The sequence below is a fragment of the Balaenoptera borealis genome (assembly GCF_965194805.1).
Source record: "Balaenoptera borealis genome assembly, chromosome: 8".
NCBI lineage: Eukaryota > Metazoa > Chordata > Mammalia > Artiodactyla > Balaenopteridae > Balaenoptera > Balaenoptera borealis.
Window position 1 is genome coordinate 15,959,971 of NC_138865.1, and position 26,997 is coordinate 15,986,967.

General features: G+C 38.7%; 1 protein-coding gene across 1 annotated transcript in view; it reads right to left on the reverse strand.

Moving 5' to 3' along the window:
• The window catches only part of PIWIL2 (piwi like RNA-mediated gene silencing 2), a 94,394-nt gene that overhangs the window by 31,287 nt on the left and 36,110 nt on the right, over positions 1 to 26,997 (reverse strand). The window contains exons 10-19 of the mRNA XM_082402596.1: positions 17,492 to 17,680; positions 16,830 to 16,914; positions 16,039 to 16,128; positions 14,400 to 14,540; positions 11,428 to 11,541; positions 10,229 to 10,417; positions 7,718 to 7,819; positions 7,063 to 7,179; positions 6,043 to 6,131; positions 5,057 to 5,162 (exon numbers count right to left, since the gene is read on the reverse strand). Of these exons, the coding sequence (XP_082258722.1) occupies positions 5,057 to 5,162; positions 6,043 to 6,131; positions 7,063 to 7,179; positions 7,718 to 7,819; positions 10,229 to 10,417; positions 11,428 to 11,541; positions 14,400 to 14,540; positions 16,039 to 16,128; positions 16,830 to 16,914; positions 17,492 to 17,680 (1,222 nt within the window). The remainder of the gene's footprint in view (positions 1 to 5,056; positions 5,163 to 6,042; positions 6,132 to 7,062; positions 7,180 to 7,717; positions 7,820 to 10,228; positions 10,418 to 11,427; positions 11,542 to 14,399; positions 14,541 to 16,038; positions 16,129 to 16,829; positions 16,915 to 17,491; positions 17,681 to 26,997) is intronic.

A 26,997-nucleotide genomic window follows, 5' to 3' on the forward strand; every position in this document is an offset into this window, starting at 1 on the left:
GCTGAAAGAAATTAAAGACAACCTAACTAAATGGAAAGACATCCTGTGTCCACATATTGCAAGAGTGAATATTATTAAGATGACAATACTTGCAAAGTGATCTATAAATTCAATGCAATTCCTATCGCAAATCCAATGGCCCTTTTTACAGAAATGGAAGTGCCTATTCTCAAATTCATATGGAATTCCAAGGGGCTCTGAATAGCCAAAACAATATTGAAAAAAAACCTGGAAGACTCAGATTTCCTAATTTCAAAACTAACTAAAAAGCAATAATCAAAACAGTGTTGTACTGACCTAAGGATGACATACAGACCGATGGAACAGAACTGAGAGTTCAGAAATAAACCCAAACATCCAGGGCTAACTGATCTTTAATAAGGGTGCCAATACCATTCTATAAAGAATATAGTCTCCCCAACAAGTGGTGCTGGGACAAGTGGATAACCACATGCAAAAGAGTAGAGTTGGACCTCTACCTCACTCCACATACAAAATGTAACTCAAAATGGATCAATGACCTAAATGTAACAGCTAAAGCTCTAAAACTGTTAGAAGAAAACAAAGGCGTAAATCTTCATGACCTCAAATTTGGCAACAGTCTTAGATCTGACACCACAAGCACAAGGAACAAAAGGAAAAATAGATAATGGGACTCCATCAAAATTTAAAACTTTTGTGCATCAAATAACATTATCAAGAAAGTGAAGACACTCTACAGAATGGGAGAAAATATTTGCAAATCGTACATCAGACAAGAGTTCTGTATCCAGAATATGTAAAAACAAAAACAATAACTCTTACACCTCAAAAAGAAAAAGACAAATAGATCAACTGAAAAACAGGGAAAGGACTCAAAAGGACTTCTCCAAACAAGTTATACAAATGGACAATAAGCACAGGAAAAGATGTACAACATCATTAGTCATTAAGGAAATGCAAGTTAAAGCCATAATGAGATACCACTTCACAAGAGTTACAATTAAAAAAAGGAAAATAAGATGTGTTGGCAAGGATGTGGAGGAGCTGGAACCCTTCTATATTGCTGATAGGAATGTGAAATGGTGCATCCACTGTGGAAAACAGTTTGAGGGTTCCTCAAAAAGTTAAACAAAGAATTACCATATGACCCAGCAATTTCACTCCGAGGTATATACCTGAAAAAACTGAAAATAGGTACTCAAACTAATACATATACAGGCATGTTCACAGCCTGTATTATTCACATTATTCACAATAGTCAAAAGGTGGGAATAGTACAAATGTCCATCAATGATGAATGGATAAACATACAATAGAACATTATTCATCCATAAAAAAGAACAAACTAATAATATAGTCTACAATTTAGACGAACCTTATAAACATGATCAATAAAAGAAGCAAACACAAAAGATCATGTATTTTATGATTATCTCTATATAATATACACAAATCCACAGAAAGAAAGCAGATTAGATGTTACCAGGAAGTAGGGAGAAGGGTGAATGGGGAGTAACTACCTCCTTCCAGGATCAGAAAGTAGTTACCAGCAAGCAGATATCTTGGTGTGTCTGCTCGAGCGGTACCTGGGTCCATGAAATGAATGGACACTGAGGGCTGTAGCAGTGAAGAAATGGGCTAAATCTAGACATATTTTTCTCATACCCTCTGAAGTGCAAAATTCCAATAAACTGTTCTGTCTGCCAAGAGAACAGAGAATGCAGATGGCTCTGGGGGCAGATTCCCTGAGGGGAAGGCCCCGCACACAGTGGCAAATTGGACTGACTCTGCAGCTCCAGGAGATTACAAATTGTTCCTGACAGAAACAGACACCTATTCTGGACTGGGTTTTGCATATCTGCTGGTAGATACAAATTCTCAAAATACTATAAAAGAACTAAAACAGAAGACACTATACCAATCTGGACTGCCAAGTCACATTTCCTCAGACCAAGGAACACACTTTCATTCCCAGAGTAACAGTTTGACAGAAAATTAGAATGAGCAACTGAAACATTTATTGTTTAAAATGAAGGGAATAAAGGTGTGAAGGGCTAGCTTACATGACTTTATGAGTGTGTACTCATACTCAACATGACAGGGGCCAAAGGGAATGTCCCCACTAGATAAACTCCTCTCCTTTTCTGGGGGATCTAAAGAACAAGGGGTGGGGAAGGATGCTGCTATGACAATACTTTTTTTTTGTTTTCCCCCACATGACGTTAACCCTCTTTTTCACTACCTGATGCAGTGGTTCTCGGACCAGGACTGCAACTTTGGGTGCTAGAAGCTGGGATGAACCATGCATTCATTTGCTAGAGCTGCCATAACAAAGTACCACTAACTGAAGTGTACTGTTCCACCGTGCTGGAATCTAAAGTTTGACATCAAAGTGCTGGCAGGGTTGTTTCCTTCTGAGGGCTGTGACAGAGAATCTATCGTTCTATGACTCCTGGTGGCCTCATGTGTTCCTTGGCTTGTAGATGGTGCTCTCCCTGTGTCTTCACATTGTCTTTCCTCTATGTGTGTGTGTCTCTGTGTCCAAATCTCCTCTTTTCATAAGAACACAGCCATACTGGATTAGGGCCCACTCTAATGACCTCATCTTAACTTGATTATCTGCCAAGACACTCTTTCCAAAAAAGGTTACATTCACTGGTACTGGGGTTAGGACTTCAATATCTTTTTAAGGGGGCACAATTCAACCCATAACAATCCCTAAGCAAGAAACTGTAATTAGAGTTCCTAAGGGCCTAACGGGGTGGACTGTGCCTTCACCCCCTCAGGCAACATTGAGGTTCACAGGACACGCATCTATATTGCCTAGGAGGTGAGATAGCCCACTCGTTCTGACCTATGTAATCCTACCCTGTGTGGATGGCAGTGGACTGAGGGGGAGGCAACTGCTAGACTAGTATTGCTGGCAGCATCCTAGACCAGCACAGTGGCTAAACCTAATGTTCCATTTAAAGGTGGAAAAGTTTGGGTATAAATACAGAGAAGGAAGAATGGTAGTTGAGGATAAAGGAATGAATAAATCGTTGTGCAATGAGGAAAATACAATATTACATTGGTGCCTTAAAAGACGCTCAGAGCAAGAGATGACATTGTCTGTTAGCTCAAGTATACCAATGTCTGAAATGGCGAATGAACTGCTGCTTTCAGAACCTGACAATGTTGAATGGAAGCCTGCAAACTTAAGTGGCATGGCTCTGGGAGATATTTTGGTCTTACAATATAACGATGAACTGAACTAATTATTCATGCCTGCATGGGTCTCTAGTAATGTGCCACTGTTGACTCTTATATTTCAGGTTAGGTCTACTACCACCCTGCATCATGATGTAGGGTGACCTTGTTGGTAAGATTCAACTAACCTTGTTGGTAAGATTCAACTATACCATGTAAATAAGTCTTATGATAATACCAATATTGATAAGCAAATATATTGGGAAATTGGGTTATAGCCTCCTCAGGATGTAATATAAATGGAAAAATTACTGGCCTGAAGAAAGAACAGGACTAGCTAACCACCAGCTAACTTCTATGCTAAAGAGTTTTGCACAGTTTATTGTAAGGTACAAACAGTGCCTTATAACAGATGAAGGGGGGAAAGAGTAATTAGTACAGAAATATCAGAATATACGTAATGGCCTTATAGAGCATATCGGTTGTTTCTTTAAGTCTACCTCTACCTCATACTGGCTCCTCCAAAAGTCAGGCATATCCACAATGATACTACTACCTGGCTTACAGAGTGCGGTGGAAGTGACGCTACATGGCTTTCAAGACTAAGGTATACAAGGCAACACGTTTTCTACCTGGCTCTCTCAATCTCTTGGAATGCTCAAGCTCTGAAACCCAGCCACCATGCTGTGAGGAAGCCCAAACTAGCTCATGTGAAAAGACCACATGAAGGGGCCCAAATGGAGAGGAACTGGAGCCCACTGTGCCCTGTCCAACTTCCTGACAGTGAACATCATAAATGCTCACTGCATGTCACTAAGTTTTAGGGTAATTTACTACAGAGCCATCCATAACCAAACAGTGCTCAAGTAATTTACAACCCAGACGGAGAGATAAATAAGGATACAAACAACTAATAAAAGGCAGGATGTGATAATCACTACACAGAATGTTAACAGAGGGCCTTGGGAGAGGACCATAAAGAAATAAGTCTAGCTAAGGGATGGAGCAGAGGAGGGGAAATGAGAAAGATTTCACAGAAGTAATCTTTGAGCTAGGGCTGAATAGACATACACAACTTTGCAGGCAAACAACAGCAACAACAAGAAGGAAGGTGTGGGTGGGACTTGGTAACAAAGTAGCATATCACATGGACCTCTATAGGGACAAAAATTTAACTTCTGGTTTACACAATCTCTAATACTGAAACAGTACCAAACTACTGGAAGGACACTACAGGAAACATTATTCTAAAATGAAACAAGGTGGAGTTCTAGAGATTGACTTTAATCATGCGAAATCATTAAATTTCTTGCTGTTTAATCTCTATGCAAAGGGCTAACACTGAACCCTAAGAAATGAAAGCCACTTATCAGTGCTTCCTTTGATGTACTGGCCAAGGCAAAACCCAGTACCTTGCTTGCTCATTGTTCCACACCCAATATCAGCTTAATGACAGCAATTCTCCATGGTTAGCATTCTTTGGAGTTCTAGGGGTGATTTTCAGGGAGGCACTGGTCTTGAACCTAAATGAAAAGAACCAGCGTCTAATGACAGCCATAAAAAGCTGAGAAAATTAATAAGCTGCTTTAATTACTAAAATTTACCCTGACTTTCCTGATAAGGGCCTGAAGATTATACACACAGGCATTAGGCTGACAACCAGGGAAATAATCATTACTTACCAAATCAAATCAAAGCATTGAGCTCTTTAAGCTGCTCTGTACAAGTAGAAGCCTGAAAACAGTCCTTCTGAGCTGCCTGTCAGTCTGTTTAGGAAACTCACCTTCGATTTGGGATCCCTCTCACTAAATCAGACTTCCTCTTAAAGTGATCAGGAAGGTAGTCCTTAAAAACCCTGATACTTTAGAACTGCTGTTCTCCTCACCTCATAGAACTTTTTTAAGGAGCCCACCAGGCACAGCTTCAGGCTATCCACAATCTCCTGATGAGGCATCTGGAATACCACTCGTGAATACCATTTTGTGAGGGTGCTGGGGCAGAGGCAGTTAGAGAGAGAGAGAGAGAAAGATGAACACACACTCACAAAGGAAGGCCCACAGCTGAATGTCAGCATACACAGGCTTCTCCATGCATAAGTACCCAGCAAACACATTTATGTTACATGTAAAAACACGCACTGATGTAGGGAAAAGATACATGTAAGCCAGCTACAGAATATAAAAACACAGGCATAATTGTGGATATCTGCTACAAAACTGCTTCCAATTGAAAAAATTTAACAACCTAGATATCCACCAACAGAGGACTAGTTAAATAAATAGTGCTATAGCATATAATAAATTCCATGCAGCAGTTAAAAAGAATTGATGGAGATTTATTTGCATCAATACGGGAAAATGACCAAAATATACAGTTTAAGTACATAAAAGAAGATGAGGAACAGTATACATAGTAATGTGCCACTTGTATGTGTATACCAGCTACCTATATGTTAATATGTGCATAAAAGAGTACCTAAAAGTATATATATACTCCAAATCTTTGGTGGCGGTTAATAAAAGATAGACCATGAGGAATTTTCACTTTCTAAATTTCTGGAGATTTTTGCATGAGCGTGCTTTATTTTTACAATCAGAAAAAACAAACAAAACCCCTCATTTCTAGGTGAAAAAACCCACCACCAGCAAGACACAGACCCCATTCTCAAAGAGGTTACATTGTAGCCAGGGAACAAACTTACACATGTGATAAGAGATTGTACAAATTAATACCATAGGAAGATAGAGAAGGAAGAATTTCAGTATACTTTTACTATAATATTAAATATTCAAAAATTTTTTCTGGATTTACAGTTAGATTAGGCATTAAAATAAGGTAACCAAACACAATGGAGCCAGGAGTGGTACTTACAGACTGATGCTTGAGACAAAGCCAACCACGGAGCGCATGCCTCTGCTGGGGTTGTGGTAAACATCCACCCCGATCACCATTAATTGTTTCTGGGTTAGAAAACAAACACAAACCAAAACATCCAAGCAATACATCACCCCATCTTTAATTGTTATCTGAACCCCAAAGCAACATATGAAAATAAGTTCTGGGAAAGGAAGAGAAAGAGTGCAATCAACTTGATATTTTTTAAACGCTATGAACAAAGTCAGAGATCGTCAAGACCAGGGATTGGCAAACTTTCGGTAAAGGACTAAAAAGTAAATACCTTAGGCTTTGTGAGCCACACCGTCTCTGGAGGAACTATTCAATTCTGCCATTACAGCACACAAGCAGCCACAGGTAGTACATAAAGGAGTGTGGCTACATTCCAATAAAAATGCATTTAAGGACACTGAAAACTGAATTTCATATAATTTTCATGTGTCTAGAGATATTAGTCTTTTTTTTTTTTAAATGATTACTTTTTTTTTTAATTTATTTTTATTTATTTATTTTTTTTTATTTTTGGCTGTGTTGGGTCTTCGTTTCTGTGCGAGGGCTTTCTCTACTTGCGGCAAGCGGGGGCCACTCTTCATCACGGTGTGCTGGCCTCTCACTATCGTGGCCTCTCTTGTTGCGGAGCACAGGCTCCAGACGCGCAGGCTCAGTAGTTGTGGCTCACGGGCCCAGTTGCTCCGTGGCATGTGGGATCTTCCCAGACCAGGGCTCGAACCCGTGTCCCCTGCATTAGCAGGCAGATTCTCAACCACTGTGCCACCAGGGAAGCCCTGGAGATATTAGTCTTATTTTTATTTTTTTCAACCACTTAAAAATGTGAAAACCGTTCTAAGCTTGTGGGCTATACAAAAACAAGCAATGAACCACTCAGACTATAAGCACTGAGAATGAGGAAAATTCTAGGAGGAAAATTACGAAAATAGCTAGGTAGGACTCTCTGGGATGCTGAATTGAATGAAGACATATCTCAGCATCACTCACCAGAGGAATATCCACTCCCCAGAGCTCACCACCCAATTTACAGTTAATCTGGAGTAAAATTTTCTGGGCCACACTCTGAAGCCTGGTGGGCTGGCCAATGGTTCGGACATTGATGACCTGTAATAGAGGGGAAAGAGGACACTATCAACCTTACAAACAATGTAAACAATTCTAGAGCAAGTACTACATTTGTTTAAGAAACTCCAGCTGGCAGATAATACACTTTGTACTAACAGTTCTAATTCTAGGGTTTCTAGTCAGGCATGTTGTGTGTGTGTGCACCCACATGACACAAATCAAAACCAAAAAACAACGAGCCAACAAAAACTTTCAAAAAGATCTCATGCAGATTAAAAAAAAATTTAACCTCCGTAGGAAAACCAGCTTTCTCCTTTCAAAGGGAAGCCTATACTCTCAGAACCCGGTCGTGTGAACCACCTGACGACTCACCTATGAACAAGCAAAAGTGCTCATGTGGGAACATGAAAGCAGCATTTACAAAGAACGTCTGCTATTACTCAGGTTACTGTAACAGGAAAGTTTCACCAGATGCGTCTACATATGCTGGCTTCTAATAGTTACTTCAGTCCCTCTTTTCCAAGCCTCAAGGGAGGCTAGAGTTTCCCTCTGTGCCTCCTGCCCAGTTTCCACTCACCTGCGAGGGCACGGGAGTCTGCACACAGCACAGCTTTTTAATGGCCCTGTAGAGGTCGTCACGTGTGCCCATGATGATGCAAACAACCATCTGTATCTTCCCCTTGAGGAGATAAAGTATATAGAAGTCAGGCTTTGGAACTCTGAGCGGACCTTGATAGGGCTTCAGTCAGGGGCAGTTCAAGAGTCTGCAAAGCCACAGGACCTTTAGGGTAAAGAGGGGACTGAGACAAAGATAGTGGACATTCCAACAGAGAAAAAGGTCCTTGAACCTGAGTGAGCATTTGCTGGGTTCCAGGCTTCTTTGCTTAGCTACATAACATGTTACCGTAAGTTACCTAGAGCTGGTCCTGATTACCTGATTAATTTATTAGGACACTTAAGATCCCTGGAAAAGAACCAGGCTTAAAAATATGCAAGGGTTTCTTATTAGTTGATGCTTTCAATGCACTATAATGTTTTTTGCCACTCTCTTTAGTAAATTAAACACCTTATTACATTCATGCCATAGAACTTTAACTAGGAAACACAGGATACAATACCAGAAGAAAGGATTCAGAGCCAAATGCAGAGGAAATGAAGCTACTGCCAAATCCATAAGTAGATCTTCCTAACTTTCTGATTAGGAGAGAGAATGATATTGCCAGCAGAATATCTTACATCGGCATCTTCTACCTCTCACTGCTTAAGAGATCTGATATTAAGAACAGAGGATCCTTCAAAATCTGAATAAGGAAAAGTCGCACACAAGTGAAATAAAGTTGCCAACGCTTCATGACAGAAACAGAAATCAACAGTATGCTATTCCAAATCAAGATTAATTTTAAATGAAGACTTCTCAGAGGACACATGTTCCAGCAATCAGATCAAAGAACTTCCCAAGTCACACAGAACATGGGCTGCATGCTGGGAGCCTGTGGGCTGGATCTAGGAAACAGATGTGGTTAGTCCCTATAATGATTCACAAGTCTTTTTAAAATTAACATTTAAACATAGGTAGGTGTACACATATGCAAATCTAGACTTTTGGCTTCTATTGAAAAATAAACAAACTAAAAATCAATTTGACAATGCTGGGCTGTTATCTGCAGTCATGGGGTTTACTCTCTTTAGTTCCCTAGAGTCCCCCCTCCTGGCCCACTTCACTCCCGTAGACATCTGAGTTTATGACCCTGAAACAAAGAGAATAATAAAACAGAATGCCCTAAAGATGGCAGAGAGATAGCAAGACCAATAGGAGTCAACATTATGAATGAAACTCATACCCATGCTACGTGAAGATTGTTGGCAGTGCACTCTCATAAAGAGAACAGGCCAACTCATGAGATGGGGGAGCTGAGGTACTCAGCTGGGTTTTTCTTTTGAAAGCAGGGCAGACTTTATCAATGATCAGGCCCGGGGGAGGCCATGGCAGAGTAAGAAGGCATGGGAAGTCAGGAAGAAAATACAAAGAAAGAGAGAACATGAGTGTGCTGCTACAAGATGACACACCCAGAGCGGTGGATGAACAGAGAAAGTCATGACTGACCTGTGTTCTAGTCAATACTAGAATATTAATTCTAGTATTGATCTCACAAGAACTGACTCTTCAATTCAAGGACTAGTTATTTCCAAAAACTTTTGGTCTGCCTTTTTTTTTTTTTTTTATGATTAATTAATTAAATTTATTTTTGGCTGCGTTGAGTCTTTGTTGCTGCGCGCGGGCTTTCTCTAGTTGTGGCGAGCAGGGTCTACTCTTCGTTGCGGTGCGCAGGCTTCTCATTGCAGTGGCTTCTCTTGTTGCGGAGCACGGGCTCCAGGTGCGCGGGCTTCAGTAGTTGTGGCACGCGGGCTCAGCAGTTGTGGCTCACAGGCTTAGTTGCTCCGCGGCACGTGGGACCTTCCCGGACCAGGGCTTGAACCCGTGTCCCCTGCATCGGCAGGCGGACTCTCAACTACTGCGCCACCAGGGAAGCCCTTGGTCTGCTTTTTTTCCCTCCTTAATCTTCTTCCTCTGTTTTATGTACGAACAGATAAGAACTGCAGGCCTGAACTACTGAGTTGTGAACACTATGACCTGCTCAGCTCCAGTAGTCCCGTTCGGCTATCTGGACCAAGCTGATGGGCCCACTCCCAAGTTCATCACCGGAGCAATTTGAATCTTGAGCCAGACCAGACTGTGACAGCTCAGTACTGAATCGTGCAAGACAGCACCTGGCCCAGGAAATTGCTTTCTGAGCACAACATGTTCTATATAGATAACAAATTGAAGTTAAGTCAGCTATTATCTCAGTCAATTACGTGAGGAACAGAACGCTGGAGTGAGTGAGAGTGCCAACAAAGGAGGAGAGAAGCGAAACCAACCAAAGGGCATGACGACTACCTCGTTAATTCGGTATTTCACGTGCACATGAGTAAGAAACAGATTCCTGGACATCATCAACAGCAGACCAATACCCAAGATAATTTAAAATCAAGTATTCAAGCATTTCAGAATGGACATCCTGAAAATTTACTCAAATTAATTTATTACCTCAACTCCCAGCATGGATTGAATGGTTCTGACATAGGTCTCTATGCGATCATCCTTCAGTTCCACCCAGGCTGGTGGGCTCATGCGTATGCCAATGGGGCCAGCTACCTTCTCTAACATGTTCACCAGTTCTCGGGCTTGATTCATTGCTCTCTTTGGGTAAAACAGCGCCCAGAAATGCATGGGGACCTAGGAGCAACAACAAGCTATTTTTAGTACTTCCCACAACTTCCCCAACACTCCAACTTCATATCAGGAGATGTTATTCTAAAGAACAAATTGCTTTTCACTCTCTCTGCTTGAGTCCTGTCTTATCTAATGCCGATTACTAATGCAGATGTGTGTGATAAGTAAATTGTGGCACAGTCTCACAATGGAATACTACACAGCAATGAGAATCGAAGATCTGTAACTATACCTAACAGTATGGAGAAACTTACCAAACAAGGCTGAAGAAATGAAGTCAGACATGACAGAATATATACAGTGTGGTTTCATGTATATATTAAGTACAAACACAGCTGAAAAAAATCAGTGCTGTTAGAGGTCAGAATAGTGGCCATTTCTGGGTTGTGTAAGGGTGCCAGGTAGGTAGTAATTAGGAGCATGGGGGTGGGGCTTCTGGGGCACTGGTAAAGTTCTGTTTCTTAACCCTCAGTGTTGATTACACAGGTTTATTTAACTTGTAAAAATTCATCAAGTTATATACATAAGTGTACTTTTTCTTTAAATATATTTCAAAAAAAAGTTTTAGAAACAAATGTGTGTACTTTATGCATGGCCATAGTGACCAGGTGAGCCAAAAACATTTAAAAATAATTATATACCATTTTGTTCTTTGGTTGCCTTGGTGGGAAACTGTTTTAATTTTATATCTTTCATGGAAACCCTAGGGAAAAAGAGGAAGGAAAGAGAAAAGAAGAAGGAAGAACAAAGAGAGAGTGGGTAATAGGCTGGCACTGAATGAATTACCACGGCAGTTTATTTCCTTGTCCTAAGTCTATGGTCAAGCAAAGGGCTTCCCTCTACCAACTCATCAACTCACTCTTGTTCAAAGGACCTCTGTTTAGCAAATAATTCAGGATGGGAATTCAGTTGGTACTTCCTCTCAAAAAGAGGACACTAAATAATTCCTGCTTCCTAATTTCCACACTTCTAGGAATACTGGACCTCTCTTTACCACCTCACAAGTCACTTACAGTTAAGATGGAAAGGTCTCTGGTTACTTCCTTAATCCAGTTTAGTTCCTGAGATGTGATAAATGACGTATTCCGTAAGTTAATTCTTTCCATTGGCAGAACACGTCCTTCAATCTAAACAGAAAATAAAGTGCCTATGACATGAACCATCTGTAAACACTATTTAGAAAAACGCTGATACTGTTCTGGGGCCTGGTCAACTCTACCATATAGACCTGTCCCTGTCATAACTTCTGAAAATGGTAGAAAAATGCAACTGTTAGCAGTAAGAGTCCACGTCAATAAAACTCTGGACACACATACAGGTGAATTTTGATAGGCGCTGCTCTCTAATTACTGAAGCTTCCAACATAGTCCCCAAGAAAGGAATCAGAAAACACTGTCTCTTTAGAACCAGGGAATTCATGCAAAATGCCTATAAATACAAGGTGAACAGGAAAATAATCTTTAAGAAGATTTTAAGGGAAAAATTTAAGTAGAAAATTAGAGAATATTTCTTAATAAGGCTGCACATAAACTACTATTACACTTTATACAAAAGAAAAGCAGGAAAAAAAGCATAAATATAATGAAAGACCAAATTAAAGTTAATAATAATGAACCAATTAGATCTAAATATCCAAAAATAAGAAGATAACTAATTTGATGACATATCAATATGATGGATATTTGCCATTATTAAAATAACTTTCTAAGTGCATTTAATATAATCCTGTTTTTGCAAAAAATAAATAGTAATGTACGCATTATAAAAACTGAATGAGTCCACACTGAGTAATGAGTATCTCTGGGGGAATATGTAATTATGTAGGATTTTTACTTTTTATGAGCTCTACTCCTTGCTTTCTTCAAAAAGTAACAAAATACTTATTTTACCTATAATCAAAAAAAATTTTAATGATTTTCTTAATATTATAAAAGTTTAACACAAAGAATAACAATTGCTTTAGCAATTGTTGCAATTGTAGCAATTGTATTAGCAAGAATGTTCACCTTTGCTTATGAAAGTAAAAAACTGAACCTTTCTACAAAGCAGTTGGTAATATATAATAAAAAGTACTAAAAACATAAATGTCCTCTGACCTAACAATTACACTTCCATAAATTTGACTATGAAAATAAACATCATGTGCAAAGATTTAGTTACAAGGATGTTCACAGATTCACTATTTATAACAGGAAAATACTAAATTCAATTTGAATGTAAAAGAATAGGAAATTATTAATAAAATGAATATCTGTTAGCCATTAAAATATTTAGAAAAATATTAAATGACATGGAAAAAAAATTCTAAATAAACTGAGTAAAAAAAAAAAAAAAAAAAAGGAAACCATGCTGCATGTGATTGTGTGCGTACACATACACACAGACAAAAAACACTGAAGGATATGTACCAAAATGTTAACAGTGGTTATTCTGATACAGCATGATTATGGATAAACTCTTCTCTTCTCTGGCTTAAGTTTTCTGCCTCTTCAAATAATATTTAATAACATGAACACATGTTCAAGATATAATAATAAATGAAAAAGAAGATGCAAAACCATATATAGTTATAAGCACAATTTTTTAAGAAAAGATTCATCCTGGGCTTCCCTGGTGGCCCAGTGGTTAAGAATCCGCCTGGCAATGCAGGAGACACGGGTTTGAGCACTGGTCTGGGAAAATCCCACATGCTGCAGAGCAACTAAGCCCATGCACCACAACTCCTGAGCCTGCGCTCTAGAGCCCGCGAGCCACAACTACTGAAGCCCGCATGCCCTAGAGCCTATGCTCTGCAACAATGGAAGCCACCGCAAGGAACAGCCTGCTCATCACAACGAAGAGTAGCTCCCGCTCGCCACAACTAGAGAAAGCCCATGCTCAGCAACGAAGACCCAACGCAGCCAAAAATAAATTAAATAAGTAAATAAATAAACTTATAAAAAAAAATTTTTTAAAAAAGAAAAAAGAAAAGATTCATCCTCACAGAAAAAAAGTTTAGGGAAACAAAATATATTGAAAATAATATTATCTTTTATGTGTCTAAAATAAATCACTAAGATATTATCTTTGGGTGATGAAACTACTGATGTTTTTATTTCCTTCTTTACATTTTCTACAGTACCCACATTTTCCTTATTGACTTTCCATTACTTTTATTTAAAAAAAAAAAAGAAAAAAGAAACAGTTTTTAACAAGGAGTCAATTCAGAGTGCAAGAGAACTAGAGAAAAGATAGAATTAATTATTTTGGTATAACCTAGAAAGAAAATTAAAAGTAATAAAAGCTAATATTTACTGAGCACTTGCTATGTGTCAGATATTATGCTGAAGATTTTACCACTTAATTCCTTTAACTCAATCATTATCTTTATTTCACAGATAAAGAAACTAAGAGATACTAAGCAATTTGTTCCAAGTAGCCAAGATGGCAAGTGGTAGAACTAAGATTCAAAGCCAAGGACTTCACCACCACCTCATGCTGCCTCTGCACTATGGCTCACGCTGCACAAAATACAACAGAATGGACTCAGGCAAATTGCAGGCAGAAAGGGCCATGTGAAAATTAAAATGTACAAGTCTGAGACTTTATGCCTATGGAAAGAATGAGAGTAGTATATTCAAAGAAACACAATTATTGGGAAAGATAGAGAAAAACTTAGGGGGAAAAAAGGAAAAAGACATAGAGAACTTTAAGAATAATTTGGGTTGGAAAACTAACAGTGAGGTGAATTTTAAGTCAATATTCCTTTTGCTTGACTGGAAATTAACAGCTCAGATCCTGGGAAATACAAAAGAAAATCTGTAAGAGATACTAGCAAATTAAGTCAAGGAAATTCAAGTATTATGACTAGGACCAAAAAAAAAAAAGTGTAATTATAAAGCAAAAACTGCAAAATAAAGACAAGATACGAAGTTATCACCTAGTCTCACAAAGCTCTAAAATCTTTGGTTAATGCTGTTTCCTACCATCATATTTTCTGGTTTACCTTATGTACATCCTTCTGCAGACAGAGTCCCCAACGTGTCAGTTCACTGTTGGCTGTCTCATTTTTTGAAATTCTCTGTAGCAAGCATTTCAAAGCATTATGGTGCTGTTTGGGGCTCAGGTTGATCTGCTGGGTCAAATCCTAAATAGAATCAAAATGGAGATACTAAGTTATTACTTTCTCCAGTATGAGGTTAAATAAACCCTAATGTATATAAAAAATTTCCATAGAAAACCTCCTTCCCATTGAAATCTATAGAAATTTTAAAATATCTCCAAGGACTTTAATGAATATCTCATGAATGTGAATGAAGTATAGGGTTAAAATTTTAACCATAAAAGAATTGGCTTTTTTTAATTGAAATATAGTTGATTTATAATGTTGTGTTAATTTCTGCTGTACGGCAAAGTGATTCAGTTATACATATACATACATACTTAAAAGTAAGTATTTAAAATTGTCATTGTTTTTTTCTTATGACATCTAAATCTTATTCTTTTTCTCAAAGCCATGTAAGGGGGCTTGATTACATCTATTTAATATCTGGGGGGGGGGGCGAAAATGCCCTATGCCAGGCATGCAGGCAAACATAATGGAATGGAAAAACACATCCAGTCTTATACTTTACGTCATATGATACTAGCCACTTAATGTCACCGTAAGACACTTGTTAGGTCCAGTGTGTGGCCCATAATAGGTGTTTTCTAAATATTTATTGTTGAATGAATATCTAATAGGTGTGTATGAAGATTCTGAATCACGTAAGTGAGTTCTTTCTTCATTCTTCTGGGACTAATGAACTGTGCAGCTGTTGCTCCCTGTGTGGCAGTCATTAGGGCAGTGAGTCTACGGGGCTATACAGATAGATAGATAGATAATAAAATCATTACGTTACTGAGAGTTGTAAGGAAGGAGCCTTGACCTACGTACTAAAAGCAGAAGTATCAGAAGGTAAACATGAAAGACATTTCTTACAGAAATTCACTTTAGCTCGTTATGTTACTAAAAACAATACGTGGCATCTGAGACAGGGCCGGGGTTCCAAAACTAGGACAGACAAGGACTGAGAGAGAGGCAGCAGAGCAGTGTGAGGGTGGAAAGCCCCAAGCAGACAGTGTGGAGGTGAAGCCCTTGGGGTCCGGACCCACGCTGCTGCACACATCTCTGCCTCCCAGCTATTTCCTACAAGACCGTGCCCAACATGAGACTTCCAGGACACCCCGAGCCCCACAGTGTAAACTTCTATTCTTCAATTTCATCCTCTCACTTGTTGACTTTTCGCTACATTATCTCCTCCTCCCTTCAAATAAACTGAAGGTTTACAGAAATGTTAAAAAAATTCAGTGCTCTCAAAGAAGCTCATTTATGGTCATATGACCAGCTTACAGTCATCCATCTCATTGGCGAGGGTGATGCCAGAACTATTTGTTTCCTTTTACCTTATAATTCAGTCGTTCTACTATTGTAACAACATTCCAAAGAAAGTTCTGATCGGCTTTTTCACAGTGTGTGGGAAGGGACACAGATTATGCTTTATACAGAGGAAAAATGAACCTGCCCAGATGACGTGGAAACCTGGCCCAGTTCTAGCTATATCTGCTATCAAAAAGGTCTTCGGTTCAAAGCAGGCACTTCTCACCCTCATGGCTCTAAAGTCCTTCTTCATCTTCTCAGGGATTCCAGTCATGAAGGAAAGCTCAGGCAGCAGCAGGATTTCGCCTTTTAGCAGCTTTGAGGAGAGAACAGAGGGAAAGCAAGGCAGTAAAAGAGGATCTTCTTCCCCTGACCAGTACAAGACCTCCCAGGCCCAGAGCTGGTCTTGCAGGTGTATCACTGGCACACTAAGGAACACAAAACCCCAGAGAAGAGGGCAGGAAACACTACAAGTGTTTTACCCTTTTCTCCCTCAAGTCACGATAGCCTGTTGTATTAAGTAAAGAGAAAAATATTCAAATTGTCAAAAGGAGAGAAAAAACTAGAAAAACTAAAAGTTTTGTTCCACTTCGGCCTCCAGATAAGCTGAGACAATACCTCCTATCAAGCTGGTGTCTCTGTCTCATCTTAACCTATTGATCTTCAGTCTCTACTCTGAAGACAGAGGAGTCAGGTACTGAGGCACTTTTCCCTGGCCCCCAGTTCTGTTAAAATGTCTGTAACTTCCCTAATGGACCCAGTGTTTTCATCTTCTTTAGCAGTAAATTCTCCTTATTCCTTAACCTAACTCGCTCTATGGATGTTTAGTTCCTCACTAAGGGGACTGCAAAAGCAACTCTGGCTAGAGGAGACAGACAAAACCCTACACAGCTTTCCCCAACCACACTGTAATTGTAGCTCCACTGTAATCATAGGTCCCACGGCTCCCGGGGCTGACGGGTGGAGAACTTAGATGGAAGCATCGGCCTGACACCCTGCCCCCCACCTCCAACTCACCATCCCTTGGTTATTCTGTCGCTCACTGGGCCTGTGGATCAGCAGTGGCTGGTCCTTCTCCTTTATTGTGATCCCATAGTTTTTGCTAGAGCCGAAAAGAGGCAGGGGAAAAAGTCAGAAGCAGCATCACCACTCTTACAGCATCACAGTCAAAGTGTTAACCAGGACTGAGGTACACAATCTGCATTATACCCTTGTCAAGGATCCATCAGAAACTCACCATAGCATATACATAACTGGAAAAAGCAGGCTCAAGTTAACGTTGCAATTAAATAGAGGAGGAATAGGATAACAGTCCAGGAAAGAATTTGTTTAAAAACTGTATCAGGTTAAAGGGCTTAGGTAACTAGACAGGCAAAATGATAGTCAAATGATTAATGACTTGAATTTAATCTCTCCAAACAGACTTGTAACCAAAACAGCAAAGGAAGCACAATTCGAAGTCCTGAGATTAATTTATGAAATAACTTCCAAAAAGTACTGAAAGAAATAAAACTGTAAGGGTAGCAAATTCACGTCAAATCCCACAAATGAGCTCATCAATCTTGGATGCCATTACCAATCCAATTATTTTTGAAGTGTCCTGCTGTGTGCCACTCCTGCTAGAGAACAGGAGACTATGGCCCCAACCCGCAGGCCCAAGCCCAGTCTCTTCCCTCTACCTGTAGTATTCCAAGAATGTAATCTCCTTCCCATCAGACATCGTGAAGCTATCTCTTGGAGTCTTATTCCAATCCACATCATCAATACGATAGGTACGATTGTTGTATCGGGTTATGACAATACTGCCAACCAGAAGCTTGGTGCACTCGTCCTGGAAGTCTTCTTTGTTCTGTTGGTACATGGCATGCCTTTGGAAAGAGACAAAAGACCTTTGGATCATATGCAGTACACACAGAGCAGCATGAAAGGCATAGGGGATGCAAATAAGTACTTTAGGGTTACAATCGCAACTATATAGCACCAAAAGGCTCCAGCTGTCTCTTTGAAGAGATAGGACCCTCATCTCTTTTCTTTTTAACATTATCCAAAAAAAGTGAAAGGATAAAAATGAAATTAAAAACAGCAACTATAAATTGATAAAATTCACTGTATTCCTTAAAATAAGGTACACTAATCATCAAAATAATTTGTATCGTTATTAGGAGATAGTCTACAGAGGAACAATAAAACATTCTTTAAACTATATTTGCCCTTTCTAGCTGAAGGAAGAAATTACAACTACCTATCAGAAGACACCACTGGTGAAGATGCTAAATATGAAGAGATGAAAAGACTCACCACAGACAAATGTACTCTCAAGGCAACCTCTATAACAGTGCAGTGAACAAGGTAACAACAGATACTCACAGAAAGCATGTCTGAGCATGCACAGGGAGTCAAGGAAAGTTTACAGAGGCAGGTGATACTTGAAGGAGCAACCTGCCAGGCAGAGACGCCACGGCAGCTGGTAAGTAACACCCTAGGCAGAGGCGTAGGTATGCAGGGCACAATCAGGGATCTGGGACTGGGGCGAGCAAGGAGGTGAAGAAGGGTCAGAAGATGGTCAGTGTAGGCTGAAGACAGACAGGGACCAGATATGAATTCCTTTGTGGGTCAGAGCATGGACTCTTCTATGGGCCAGTGTCAACTAGGGTACATTCTTCAGGAACACTGGTCCCTTGAGAGGTCTTGAGGGGGGGGGGCGGTGAAAAAGGTTCCACAATCAAAAAAGTTGAGTCCATTCTGCATAATATAACCCCTTCTTAGAGGTTCACAACATACATTACCACATCAGGCTGATAAAAAGGAGAAACATATCTAGTTTCATTTACCTACAAATTTATTGAACCACAGACTCCTCCTTCCCTTTTCCCTTTTAGCTCACTGAACATCTATTACCATTGTAGGCAATTAGTATCCTGCAGAACTTGCTGCAGTAAGGGATGAAAAACCATCAGAAACTTGAAACAGTTCAATACTGACTACAGACCCTGGAGCCAAAGCCTGGGTTCAAATCTTGGCTCTGCCACATAGCAGCACGTGGGACCCTGAGCAAGTTATTTAACCTCCTTGTGCCTCAGTTTCCCTGTGTGAAAGTGGAGTCAGAAAAAACCACCTAACTCACAGTGTTGCTGAGAGAACTCCATGACTTTATACACATAAAGCACTTAGAACATAAAGTTGTTTTGAAATAAGGTTAGAGATTTTATCTCAGATAGTTTCATGAATTTTTGCTTCCTATTTGCACAGTTTTATTCATCAATACATCTTATGCTTGTCTAACTCACTATTGTCTAGTAAATGCATGCAACATTGTAGAAAAATTAATTATAAGTATTTTTAATCAAAACCTTCATCTACGTTAATGGTTCCATAATACTATTTCACTAAGTGGAGGGTACATTAATTCACTGGTTTTACTTTTTAAATAATAGTTCTATTGTTTCACTCTTACAAATAATTCTGGATGAACATCTTTTATAAAGAGTCTTCTATACTTAAAATTGCTTGAGACAGATTTCCCATAAGTGAAATCACTAGATTAAAAGATTAGAACTGGACTTCCCTGTTGGCACAGTGGTTAAGAATCTGCCTGCCAGTGCAGGGGACACGGGTTCGAGCCCTGATCTGGGAAGATCCCACATGCCACGGAGCAACTAAGCCTGTGCACCACAACGACTGAGCCTGTGCTCTAGAGCCCACAAACCACAACTACTGAGCCCGCGTGCCACAACTACTGAAGCCCGAGCACCTAGAGCCCGTGCTCCGCAACAAGAGAAGCCAACGCAATGAGAAGCCCGCGCACCGCAACGAAGAGTAGTCCCCGCTCGCCGCAACCAGAGAAAGCCCGCGCACAGCAACAAAGACCCAACGTAGCCAAAAATAAATTAATTAATTAATTAAAAAAAAAATAAATAAATAAAAGATTAGAACTTTAAGATTCTTGTAATGAAAGCCTAGTGGCATTAAAAATTATCTTTTTAAAAAATTTTCTTACTTTTAAATAATTATAAAATCAAAGGAAGTTGTAAAATTTGTACAGAGAACTTCATGTATGGAATTGGCACTGGTTATAATATCATTAACTGGACTGCAGACCTTATTCCATTTTCACCATTTCTTGCACACGTTGACTTGTGTGTGTGTGTGGTTCTATGCAATTTTATCTCATTGATAGGTTTGTGTAGCTACCACCACAATCAGTCACAGAACTGTTCCATATCATCATAAAGGGAACTATTGCATGCCATCCCATCATGGTCACACTCCTTCCCCTTCCCTGTGCCCTGGAAGCCACAGATCTGTTTTCTACTACAGTTCTGTCATTTTGAGAATGCCATATAAATGGAACTTTATTATGCAACCTTTTGAGGTTGACATTTTCCACTAAGCGTAATGCCCCTGAGATCCATTCAGGTTGTTGTATCAACGGCACATTTGTTTTTAACGCTGAGTAGTATTCCACTGTATGGAGGTACTAGAGTTTAACCATTAACCTGCTGAAGGCCATTTTGGTTGTTTCCACTTTTTTGCTATTACAAATAAAAGCTGCTATGAACATCTATCTGTGTATTAGTTTTGTGTGAACTTAAATTTTCATTTTTCTGGGAAAAATGCCCAAGTGTGTGACTGTGGGGTCATATGGTTAAGTGCATGCTTAGTTTTATAAGTATATGCTTAGTTTTATAAGAAAGTGCCAAAAAATTCTCTGGCATAGCTGAACCATTTTACATTCCCACACAAAGTACATGAGGGACAGTTTCTCTACATCCTTACCAGTATTTGGTATTTTCACTAGTTTTTATTTTAGTTACTCTAATAGATGCATACTGGTATCTCACTGTAGTTATAATTTGCATTTCCCTAATGGCTAATGATGTTGAACACCTTTCCATGTACGTATTTACCTTACAAATCAGCTCTTTGGTAAAATGTCAGTTCATATCTTTTGCCCAATTTTTAATGGATCATTGTTTTTCTTTAATCTTTACCATGGTTTTGCTTTAAAAGTGTTATATGTTGCTTATAAAATAAAAGTGTTACTATAAAAAAACAGAAATTGAACATGGTTTGTAATCCATTCGTGAGAGACCCACTTTCCCTCAGCTTTTCTTAAATTTGTGAATACTAATAATTTCCCCCCGAAGTGTATAATCATACCAGATACACTGTTTTGCAACTTGATTTTTAACTTAATATAGTTTAGATAGTCTTCCATGTAAATACAAATACATAAGGTTCTTAAAACAAAGGACTACTTTTAAACAAATTGTTTTAGATCTCAAAGAACTGACATTTGCCAGTTTTGGTTTTGATTTATGAAGAGAATCTGGTACAGGAAGAACCTATGGATATACCAATATAATAATGATCATAAGAAATTTAAAATTGAGGTGTAATAATGACATTATGGTTATGTTTTAAAGAGAGAGTCAATTTAGGAGATAAATACTGAAATATCTGTGAAAGAAATAAGATGTCCAGGATTTGCTTCAAAATAATTAAGTTTAGTGGGAAAAAGTGGTAGAAGACCACATGAAACAGGTTGTTCATGAATTAGTAATTGTTGAATCTATAAAATAGGAATGAGGGGGTTTATTATACTATTCTCTCTATTTTTGCAAATGTTAAAAATTTTTCATAACTAAACTCTTTTAAACATAAAAAATATGAAGAAAAAAGAAAAACAAAAAAATAAATTAAAAATATATAATAATAATTCAAACATAAATACAAACACTGGAAAGAGGGAAAAATAAACTCAACACTAAGTTTTCTAGAAAAGAAAAAAGCATGTATAAAATAAAAAATATTTTAACAGTAATTCTTATTTTTAATGATATTCAAAAGACTACTGAATTTATGAAAGGACAATAATTTGAAAGCAGTAGAGATTGCTTTAATGAAAAATAAAGCGGGGCTTCCCTGGTGGTACAGTGGTTAAGAATCCACCTGCCAATGCAGGGGACCCAGGTTTGAGCCCTGGTCCAGGAAGATCCCACATGCCGCGGACCAAATAAGCCACAACTACTGAGCCTGCCCTCTAGAGCCGACGAGCCACAACTACTGAGCCTGCATGCCACAACTACTGAAGCCCGCATGCCTAGAGCTTGTGCTCTGCAACAAGAGAAGCCACCGCAATGAGAAGCCTGTGCACTGCAACGAAGAGTAGCCCCCCTGCTCGACGCAACTAGAGAAAGCCCGCGCACAGCAACGAAGACCCAAGGCAGCCAAAATAAATAAATAGATAAATAAATTTATTAAAAATATAAATAAATCAAGAGTGCCAACCATTAGAAATTTTAGCAAAGGTAACAGAGGCAGCAAATCTTGGCCTAGAAAATCAAATTTATGAATTAAAAATTGGGCTTAAGAAGTTGTTTTAAGCAACCTAAATGTCCATTGACAGATGAATGGATAAAGAAGATGTGGTACATATATATACAATGGAATATTACTCAGCCATTAAAAAGAATGAAATAATGCCATGTATAGCAACATGGACGGACCTGAAGATTATCATACTTAAGTGAAGCCCGACAGAGAAAGACAAATGTGAGATACTGCTTATATGCAGAATCTAAAAAAACAGATACAAATGAACTGATTTACAAAACAGAATCAGACTCACAGACTTAGAAAACAAATTTATGGCTACCAGGGTGGAGGGCTGTGGGGGAGGAATAGATTGGGAGTTTGGGATTGACATGTACACCCTGCTATATTTAAAATAAAATGCCTTTCCATGAAAAAAAAAATAAATTGTTTTAGTACTCTGAGGAAATAAAGAGATGAGTATGATAAAATGAAGGATATCCAGACACAGAAGACAAGTCCAAGGGATAAAAGATAAATACAAAATAATTTACAGAAGGGAAACAAAGAAAATTTTTTTAAAAGCTGAAGAAAGAGTTGGGTCCAGTTGAAAGAGCTCAAAAAATGGCTGGCAAATTAATGTAAAGGAACCTGAATCTGAAAGTTCTGAAAAAATTTACATTTCAAATATAAAAAGGGGTGATAAGTAAGGGGTTTCTTTTGTGGGGGGTGATGAAAATGTTCTAGAATAAGATAGTAACCTTATTTAGCTTTCACTATTTTTTACATACAGTGATTTGTGTATATACTAAAAACCAGTGAATTTTAAAAGTGGCTAATTTTATGGCATGTTAATTATACCTCAATAACAAAAACTGAAATTAAAAAAACGACCTCTCATTACAGCAGTATGAAGATGTCAGCAATTCCTTTCTATAAAAATCAAGTATAAAACTAGACAAAATTATCAAAAACAAACATTTTAATACACTGGAAATCAACCAAAGACAGACAACAAATTGAGAAGCTTTTTTTTTTTTTTAAACACCTAAAGTTTCTGGTAAGAACAGCAGAAATTTGTGACCTTGCCTGAGACAGTCCCCATCTTTTCTATCCCACCCCTTCAGTCACTGAGAAAGGGTAGTTTTACCGGCCTGAGTGGGAAAATACAACCTGAGGATGGAGTGGAAATGGATAGCAAGCCAGCTACCAATGGTAATGGGGAAAACCAAAGTTTTGCTAGTCCAAGGTTGTACCCCAAGTACAAGGAGCAGAGTAGCTAGAAATTTAACGAATAGATTCTGGAAATCAGAAAGCAATAGAAGGGTTTAAGATAAGCTCACCACACATCTTTGGCTGACTAGGAAACTTACATATGCTCAGGAGAAAGCCAGGAGAGACTTGCTAAAAGTGAAAGCCAAGACACATGTGAGAACTACCCATAACTTTGAGTTTTTCAACCCACACATAGACTCATCATCAGAGAATGAAAGCCTTATGGGTTCAACCTATAAGGTACAACCTCTACCCAAATTATTGCCTGAACCTCTAAACTATACAAAGGTGTGATCCCAAGGAAGCTAGGCTAAAATATCAAAATAAGAATAGAAAAATTGAGCAGAAACATCAGCAGCTGCACTCCACAGAGCATACAGAGTCCACAGTTTAAGTATGAACAAGTCATAATTTTTCAAAACTCAGAAAAATGAAACAAGATCCAGATTTGCTACAATATGTTATCTGAAATGTTGACTTTTCAATTACAATTAAATGTGCAAAGAAACAGGAAAGCATGGCCAATAATCATGAAAAAAAGCAGTCAACAGAAACTTATACAAGAGGGTTTACATGATGGACTTTGCACACAAAGAATTCAAAGCAGCTATTATAAGTATGTTCAAATAACTAAAGGAAAATATGACAAATTGACAAATAGGGCACATCTCGATAGAGAAACAGAAACTGAAAAAAAAAAAAAAAAACAGGAGAAGGTGGAGGGGAAATGGAAGGGAAGAAGAAGGAGGAGGGGGAGAGGGAGGGGGAAGGGAAAAAGAAACTGTAAAGTTGGAAAATACAATCAAAATGAAAAATTGTTAAGATGAACTCACCAGCAGATTTGAAATGGCAGAATAAATAGCCAACAACATAAAGATAGATCAATAGAAAGTACTCAGTGCAAAGAAGACAGAGAAAGATATTAAAGACAAATGACACAAAATCTTATGAGACAATATAAAGAGTGCCAACGTAAATATACTGAGAGTCCCAGAAGGCGGACAAGAGAGGAAAGAAAAATATTAAAAGAAACAGTGGCCTAAAACTTCCCAAATTTGATTAAAGAAATTACTTATAAATCCATAACCTCAATGAATCTTAAGTATGACAAACACAATGAGAACCACACCTAAACACATCATGGACAACCTGCCAAAATCCAAAGCCAAAGAGAAAAATCTTGATAGCAGCAAGAGAAAAATGATGCATCGTATACAGGAGAACAACAATATGGTTAAAAACCTACTTCTCGGGCTTCCCTGGTGGCGCAGTGGTTAAGAATCCGCCTGCCTATGTAGGGGACAGGGGCTTGAGCCCTGGTCCAGGAATATCCCACATGCCGTGGAGCAACTAAGCCCGTGCGCCACAATTGCTGAGCCTGAGCTACAGAGTCTGCGAGCCACAACTACTGAGCCCAGCCCACGTGCCACAACTACTGAAGCCTGGGCCCCTAGAGCCCATGCTCTGCAGCAAGAGAAGCCACTGCAATGAGAAGCCCCCGCACAGCAACGAAGACCCAACGCACCCAAAAATAAATAAATAAATAAATAAACAAACAACCTACCTCTCATCTGAAACAACGGAGGCCAGAAGGCAGTGTAATGAAATGCTCAAAGGGCAGGAAAGGGCAGGAAAAAAAAAATGTCTAACAGAAAAATCTATATCCGTTTTTTTTTTTTGACCATGCCTTGCGGCTTATGGGATTTTAGTTCCCTGACCAGGGATCGAACCTGGGCCCTCAGCAGTGAGAGCATGGAGTCCTAACCACTGGACCTCCAGGGAATTCCCAAAACTATTTTTCAAAAATGAAAATGAAGAAGGCAGTCACAAAGGAACATATACTGTATGATTCCTATATGAAATGTCCAGAACAGGTAAATCTATAGATATAGAAAATAGGTTAGTGGTTGCCTAGAACTAGGGAGGGAAATTTGATAGGGAGTAGGGGTGGATAATGGCTAAGGGGTGTAGCGTTTCTTCTGGGGGTAATGGAAATGTTCTAAAATTGACTGTAGTGATGGATGCATAATGAATATACTAAAAGCCATTAATGGTATCCTTTAAATGAATGAACTGTATGGTATATAGTTAAATCTCAATAAAGCTGTTTAAAAAAATTGAAGGTGACATAAAATCATTCTCAGGTAAACAAAAACTAAGAGAACATATTGCTGGAAGACCTGCTCTACAGGAAATACTAAAGGAAGTCCCTCAGGCTAAAAGAAAACAATACCAGATGGCAACCTGGATCCACAGGAAGGAAGAATACTGGAAATGATATATATGTAGGTAAATATAAAAAGACTATATATGAATATATTTTTTCTTCATTTCTTAAAAAATCATAAGACTGTTTACATTGATTGTTTAAAGCAATAACTAAAATACTGTACTGTTGGGTTTATAACATATATACTGTGTGTGTGTCTGTGTGTGTGTGTCTGTGTGTGTGTGTATGCATAAAGAAGGGAGAAATATGGAATTATACTGGAGCAAAATTTCTATGTTTTATTGGAATTATGTATTAATGTAAAATAGACTATGATACACGTAAGATACTTACTGAAGTCCTTAGAACAAACACACACACACAATCAACAGAGGAATTTAAATGGTACACTAAAAAATATTTAACACAGAAGAAGGCAATAAAGAAGGAATGAAGGGGAAAAAAGACAGGAGACATACAGAAAACAAATAGCAAATGACAGACATACAGCCAACAATGTAAATACTAATGTTTAATATAAAGGAATTAAACAGGGCTTCCCTGGGGGCACAGTGGTTAAGAATCCGCCTGCCAACGCAGGGGACACGGGTAAGAGCCCTGGCCCAGGAAGATCCCACATGCCGCGGAGCAACTAAGCCGATGCACCACAGCTACTGAGCCTGCGCTCTAAAGCCTGTGAGCCACAACTACTGAGCCAGCGTGCCACAACTACTGAAGCCCACGCACCTAGAGCCCGTGCTCTGCAAAAAGAGAAGCCACTGCAATGAGAAACCCACACACCGCATCGAAGAGTAGTCCCCGCTCGCCACAACTAGAGAAAGCCCGTGCGCAGCAACAAAGACCCAAGGCAGTCATAAATAAATAAATAAATAAATTTATTTTTAAAAAAGTATTAAACAGGCCAATCCAAAAGCAGAGATTGTCAGACTGGATTAAAAGCCCAAAATCCAGATATATGCTGTCTACAAGATACACGTTTCATATTCAAAGACATAAACAGGTTGAAAATAGAGGAACAGAAAATATATACCAAACAGTAACCATAAAAAAGCTAGATTGGCTACATTAATGTCAGACAAAATAGACTTCAAGACAAAATCATTACTAGAGACGAAGAGGCACATTTCACAATGATAAAGGGGTTAACACATCAGTAAGACATAGCAATTATAAATATACATATTTATGTAAATATAGATGTGTGTGTGTATCCAAAGGAAAATATCCGAAGGAAAAACTGAAATTTAAAGAAGAATTAAACAACTTGACAAGATTTCAATATCCCTCTCTTAGTAATTGATACCATAAGTAGAAAATGAGGAAAGATATGGAAGACTTGAACAACACTATTAAACCAACTGAACC